This window comes from Jatropha curcas, chromosome 10, assembly GCF_041381405.1.
Source record: "Jatropha curcas cultivar XTBG-Jc1 chromosome 10, XTBG_Jcur_1.0, whole genome shotgun sequence".
NCBI lineage: Eukaryota > Viridiplantae > Streptophyta > Magnoliopsida > Malpighiales > Euphorbiaceae > Jatropha > Jatropha curcas.
This window is the reverse complement of record NC_143160.1, coordinates 8,011,649-8,018,365: the sequence shown is the minus strand read 5'-3', so window position 1 is coordinate 8,018,365 and position 6,717 is coordinate 8,011,649. Positions and strand designations below refer to the sequence as shown.

The following is a 6,717-nucleotide window of genomic DNA, read 5'->3' as shown; positions in this document are numbered from 1 at the left end:
TTGGTATTAACTTTCTCATTTATAAATTTTCTCATTAATAATTTATCTAGCATTGAATAAAAATTTAATTTAGTATATATATCATTTTATTAATACATTAAAAGACTAATTTGAAAAAATAATTTTTTAAAAAATTTATTTCTACAATTATAAAATAATGTCTGTATTCATAATTTGAGATATTCTCATATCACCTTATATTTATTAACTATTTAGAAAATATTTTCTTCAGATAAATTTAACTAAATAATATATATATTTCAATATATATAATTAAAAATTAGTTAGCAAAATTACTAAATTAAAAAAGAGATGGTTCATTTTTATCTTCATCTAACATTTAGAGGATGATGATCATAAGCTTTTATTTTATAAGAAATATTTATCTATATTATTAAATTAATTTACTAAAGATATTTGGCATAAATAATGTTTTTTTAATAAACAAAAAGATTTTAGTTCTTTTAAATAGGAATTAATTATTGATTTGATATATAAGTGAATTTTATTTTTTTAAAATTTTATTATTACATATAATACTGTGGTTATTATGTATATCAAGTGAAACTATATATATATACTGGCATATAATTAATTTGCGTATGTGATATATTCTTTGTACTATAATTATTATATTATATACCAAAGCATGATATTATTTGGTACATGTCTTGGTTGTCAAAATCTTGCTCCTTTCGAAAGCCACTTTGGATGAGCTATGCGAAAAATCATTGGCATAGAGGTCCACTATGACTATGAGCCTTCAAAGGGATCTGTTTACCTTTCTAGTCTAATTTAAAAAAAAAAAAAAAAAAATCTAATTCATGTCATCCTCTGGCTATAGTATTCTTGACCATTCATACCAACCTTAATAGAACTATTTAATCAGTGGAAATTTGTGATCATGACAATGGATGGTCACAGTGTTTTAATCTGTTTAAATACTACATATTAGCTTTTATAGTATTCAATCACGTAATATTTAAACTAATTTTTGAAAATTAAGATAATATTTTATAAAAAATTAATTTTTATAATATTTAACTTTTTAACGTTATACGGAAAAATTAATCAAATAGTTAATCACTGTTAGTACGGCGAACAGACGCAGAAACACCACTGTAGATTGAATGGATGGTTACCAAAGAGTCTAAACTGTTCAATCTCCACGTGGCAGACACAAGCTCAGAACAAATATTTTACTTACACGTATACAAAACTACAAAACTATAATGGAAAAGGATATAATAATTCATCGATCAATACAATACATCCCCTAATAGACAAAAATATAGCTCTATTGCTATAGTAAATATACTATACTATTACTGTTTATTACTACTCTACCTTGCCTTTGTAGTAGTGGTAGTTGCTCGGGCTGTATCATGGATCACACCCAAGTCCACTTCTCGTGCTTTCCTTGCTTTATAAATCATCACATGTTCTGTTCTTGCATGTGACCTCTTCTTCTCCTCTTCAATTCTCTCTTTGCCTCTTCTTCTTCCATTTCTCTCTACATTTCTCCATTCTTTAATCTTTATCAGCTTTCTTTTATACTTTTTAATCGTTTCTCCTTTTTCTCCAATGATGCCCCCGGAGCAAGAAACTCCCATCCCTGTTACCCCTCCAGCTAACAGTGGCATCACGCTTAACAACTGGACTGAAACGGTTTCTTCTGTTCATGCCGAGCCGCCTGTCTCATCCATTAATGCCAACTCATGTTCACAATATCGAGTTCCAGATCATCAACAACAAGAACTAAACACATCAAGATTTTTGATTTTACGTGAATCTTCACATCCTGTAACTCTCAAGGTAAGGAGAAACTGTAACTATGGTAATTAATTGATCTTGCCTAATCAGCTTTCTTATTTATATTTTCTTTGCATGATTAATGCAGTTTGAAGATGTTTCCTACAGTATCAATTTATCAGCAAAAAGAAGTTGTTATCTAAATGAACCAAAATCGACTACAAAAACTGTACTTAATTGTGTTAGTGGCATAGTTCGTCCTGGTGAGCTGCTAGCAATGCTAGGCCCTTCGGGGAGTGGAAAAACTACCCTTTTAACAGCTCTCGCCGGCAGATTGCCTGGAAAAGTCTCCGGTACCATATCTTACAACGGCATGCCTTTCTCTAGCTCCATGAAGCGCAAAACTGGCTTTGTTTCTCAAGACGATGTGTTATATCCCCATCTTACAGTGATAGAGACACTGACATATACTGCTTTATTAAGGCTACCGAAAAAGCTGTCAAAAGAAGAGAAAATAGAACAAGCTGAGTTGGTTATTGCAGAGCTTGGATTAACCAGGTGTAGAAATAGTGTAATTGGTGGGCCTTTACTTCGCGGTGTATCGGGTGGGGAACGAAAACGGGTCAGTATCGGGCAAGAAATGTTGGTTAACCCGAGTTTGCTGTTGCTCGATGAACCCACTTCGGGTCTTGACTCTACCACCGCCCAACGCATTGTAGCTACCTTGAAAGGACTCGCACGCGGTGGTCGGACTGTTCTAACAACAATTCATCAGCCTTCGAGCAGGCTGTATCGGATGTTTGATAAGGTAGTTGTTTTATCCGATGGATGCCCCATTTACAGCGGATACGCTAGTCGAGTCATGGAGTATTTCGGGTCAATTGGTTACGTGCCCGGGTTCAATTTCATGAATCCTGCTGATTTTCTGCTTGACCTTGCTAATGGTAAGTCTTATTTATCTTATTTAAATGATAATTATTATAATACATTTACTTTAATGTTATTTTCTTTGAAAAGATTTCAAAAAGAAACTATTTTAACTAATATTTTTTATTTAGTTATTTATTTATTTTGTTATAAAAGTGTTACTTGATAGCTAATACACAAAATATCCCACATTTATAGATTTCGCCCTCACATTTATAGATTTCAAGGAGAGTTGATCGTATTCATTCTTTTATCTGAAGGAGATTGTTCGTGTTCTTTATTTCTGGTATTGCCAAAAAGCAAACTTGATTTAAATAGCGTTTAATTGAAAGAAGTAACTGTACATGTAAAGTGTCATAAAAAAAACATGGGATATGATAAGGACTAAATGTAGGAACAGATATAGTTGTTGTTGGTATGAGCTGTACATCAGCAATTTTGTGTTCTGATGTCTGGACAGTTAGTTAATTAAGACCTAAAATCACAGATATGTATGCCATGAAGCTTACGATTTTTACCAGCGTCAACCTTACAAGTAGCCGACAACTCCCCATTAAAACTTTTGCCATTTATGTCACATAGCAGAAGAAGAAAAATAAAGAAAAGCTTTCAATACCAAGAACAAGTTATATAAGTAGATTTGTTTTTTCAAATTGAATTATGATAAAGATAGTTTAACTAACTGTCACCAACCGCCATTAATTTTATGTTTTTGTCTTTCATTTGAAATAACACGAGCCTAGTCTTGCTTCCAGTTATCATCGAAACTTGTTGTATTAATGTTAGCTCAAAGGATTAGTGAAAATGGAAAATGTTAGAGCTAAAAACATTTTGCAGATGTATAACTTTTCAACTTTGGGTGGCAAGCGTATCTTTTGTCGTATATAAATCTTGTATCTTTTCCAGCAATCCCGTTTCTCTTTTCAAATGATAGCGATTATCACTTTTTATTAGTTAATTGTATCTTATTAGTAATTCTTGGTGAGTAAAGTTCAAAATCTTTTGGATTTGCAGGTATAGTTCCTGACACGAAACAAGGTGATCAATTAATGGAGAGTCATAACAGATTAGACCATCTTGATGAACAAAATTCAGTAAAGCAATCTTTAATATCATCTTACAAGAAGAACTTGTATCCTGCATTGAAAGCTGACATTCATCAAAACTTTCAAGATTCTTCATCAGGACCTTCATCACTTGTAAAATGTAAGCAAAAACCTCTCCCCTACTATACCATATATATACATGGTCCAGATTTAGTCCTGAAGAATGTCCAATTTACAAAGGCCAAACCTGTCTGGCCCACAATTTTCAATATAAATTGAGGCCTGAGGCAAGACCTGTGAACTCTTCACCTAAACTCATAATATTCCTGGAGATGACTCCAGTAGCATGAGCCAAACTCATTAGTTATATTATATTATTTTCATTGTTGTTATTAGTGCTGCAATAATTTTAAAGAACCTGTAATCACCATTTGCAAGTGTTTTGCAGATTCTGCGGATCAATGGACAACAACCTGGTGGCAGCAATTCCAAGTATTACTAAGAAGAGGTTTGCGAGAAAGAAAACATGAATCATATTCAGGCTTAAGGATTTTCCAAGTGCTGTCAGTTTCAGTTCTTTCAGGGCTTTTATGGTGGCATTCTGATACTTCACATATACAAGATCAGGTATGATAATCTTTACCCTGCATGCAATACTGATAGTATTACAAGTTAAAACAGCAGTAAGAAGTCATTATTATTTTGATGATTTTTTTTTTTTTAAACAGGTGGGGCTTCTCTTCTTTTTCTCAATCTTCTGGGGATTTTTCCCTCTGTTTAATGCTATATTCACATTCCCTCAAGAGCGACCAATGCTTATAAAAGAGCGTTCCTCAGGCATGTATCGCCTTTCCTCATACTATTTGGCGCGAATAGCCGGTGACTTGCCAATGGAGCTTGTTCTACCCACAATATTTGTTACCATATCATACTGGATGGGTGGTCTAAAACCTTCCTTGGTAACATTTATACTAACCCTTTTGATCATCCTCTTTAATGTGCTAGTATCACAAGGACTAGGTCTAGCCCTCGGAGCAATTTTAATGGAAGTAAAACAAGCAACAACCTTAGCTTCAGTTACAATGCTTGTTTTCTTACTAGCAGGTGGATACTACATTCAGCATATCCCACAATTTATCGCTTGGCTGAAATACATTTCTTTTAGTCACTATTGTTACAAGCTGCTCGTAGGAGTACAATATTCAGTGAATGAAGTTTATGAGTGTGAAAAGGGAATCCATTGCAGAGTAATGGATTTTCCTGCAATAAAGTATCTGGGTGTTGATAATATGTGGGGAGATGTTGCTGCTTTGTCTATAATGTTGGTGGGTTACAGGATTTTGGCTTATCTGGCTTTGAAAATGGGGCAACCTCACTGAAACTGACCCATTTGACTGCAAGTGAGTGAAGTTGAGTAATTATAGTAATTAATTAACTGTTTTATGTATTCATTTTGAGTAATTACAGGAATCAAGGAAATTATTCTCCAATTAGTAGGTTCAGGTTCAACTCTTGTTTTGGGAAGAAATCTTGAAGACTATAACTAGCTTGCTTCAGTGTAAATTGGAGTTCATGTCACTGTCAAAATTTGCTGTCCAATTAATATTAATTAATTAAGCTTGTAACCAGGTATAATGCACTAATTATGATTTATGAGAATTTCCCTTTTGTAATTAAGTTTGTGTAATAATATACAAAAAAAATTAAATTCTACAATGGAAATTTTGGCTTACTGAATTAAATTTGTCAACATTGCCGTAGCAATTATTTCCAGAACGAAAATTGACATAATAATGTTTTCAAAGAAATATTACATCATCACTGATTCACTGTCTATGCTCGCAACCCATCAAAGGCCCTCCCCTTGCCAGCTAAACGAGCCCATCCCATCTATTCTTCATTAAGATGCTGCCACGTGTACTAGCGTAGTGATGTTGTCTTCTCCATGGTTTCACCCATAAGATGTTTGATCAATTGTCTTAGAGAGCTGGAGCATATCCAGGTGGTATATTTGGAAGAAAAATACTGAAAGAGACACACAGTCTAATTTATGGAGGTGTTATAATCAATTTTCATTTCCAATTAGTAAAATTAGATTTGATTAAATGCTTATTTATTACAAGTTTGAGATGCCCTAAAGAATTAGGATAAATTTATGCATTCTGCTTAATTAACTATATGTAAATTTGTCTGTTTTTTCTGTTTTATTGTTGAAGAACATAAAAGATTCTATTCTACTAGGGAAAGGGTCCCCATTCCCTTGGTCAGTTTCTGTCAATTGAGGATTCTACTATTTTCTTAATCTGGTCCACTACTTTACATTCATAGTGATTCAGATTCCTAAAATATTTTTGATATGTTTATAAAATAAATTATGCAATTTTCAGAAAAAAATTTCATTTTTTTTATCTGTAAACCAAAATTTATTTGTGAGTTCTCGCTTACAATAATAAGGTGCATTGGAAACATTTTTGTCATTTATGATCGATTTTTAAAAATTTGCAATTGTCATATGTGTAAAAACTTTCGAACCATAACCAAATTCAATCATTTCTCGACAAGCTAATAGAGTGGGTCATTCATTAATAAGAATCATCTATTTTTATACGAGTACAGCAGTTTGATATATTTATCCAGAAAATTTTACAGAGAATCCAATTCCATTGCTGATGTATTAGCTATTCATCAGGCTTTATATGGGAATACAGATCTTCAGATATGATAGGGACCTTTTAGCATTAAAGTTGTGTAAAGTTAGTTTGGATTTATTATCCTGCTTTTGATATAGAAAAGGAAAGATTTTTTTTTTTTTGGGTGATCAAATATTATTTTTAAGATGAAGTTTTTATGAAATTTCCCAAGTATAATTATTAAAACACACAATTTATTGATGTATATATGTTGTTAAAATTAAAAGGGAAACAAAATGGCTTATACTGGACATTGATTTCTCGAAATTTTATTGAGCTGAGTATTTTTGTGGATTTAACTC

At 32.4% G+C, this 6,717-nt stretch overlaps 1 protein-coding gene across 1 annotated transcript; it reads left to right on the top strand.

The window, feature by feature from the left end:
- The first annotated feature begins 1,419 nt into the window (after positions 1-1,419).
- Positions 1,420-5,398, top strand: ABCG21 (ABC-2 type transporter family protein). The gene is made up of 5 exons (XM_012226614.4): positions 1,420-1,815; positions 1,901-2,696; positions 3,694-3,885; positions 4,174-4,352; positions 4,454-5,398. The coding sequence occupies exons 1-5, from the start codon at positions 1,585-1,587 to the stop codon at positions 5,102-5,104; spliced, it is 2,049 nt and encodes a 682-aa protein (XP_012082004.1). The 5' UTR covers positions 1,420-1,584; the 3' UTR covers positions 5,105-5,398.
- The last annotated feature ends 1,319 nt before the right edge of the window (positions 5,399-6,717 follow it).

Excerpts from the sequence above, each read along its gene's own strand:
- ABCG21 (XM_012226614.4), top strand. The coding sequence starts at position 1,585 with ATGATGCCCCCGGAGCAAGAAACTCCCATCCCTGTTACCCCTCCAGCT. Across the intron at positions 1,816-1,900 it reads CACATCCTGTAACTCTCAAG|TTTGAAGATGTTTCCTACAG; the intron begins GTAAGGAGAAAC and ends TGATTAATGCAG. Across the intron at positions 2,697-3,693 it reads TCTGCTTGACCTTGCTAATG|GTATAGTTCCTGACACGAAA; the intron begins GTAAGTCTTATT and ends TTGGATTTGCAG.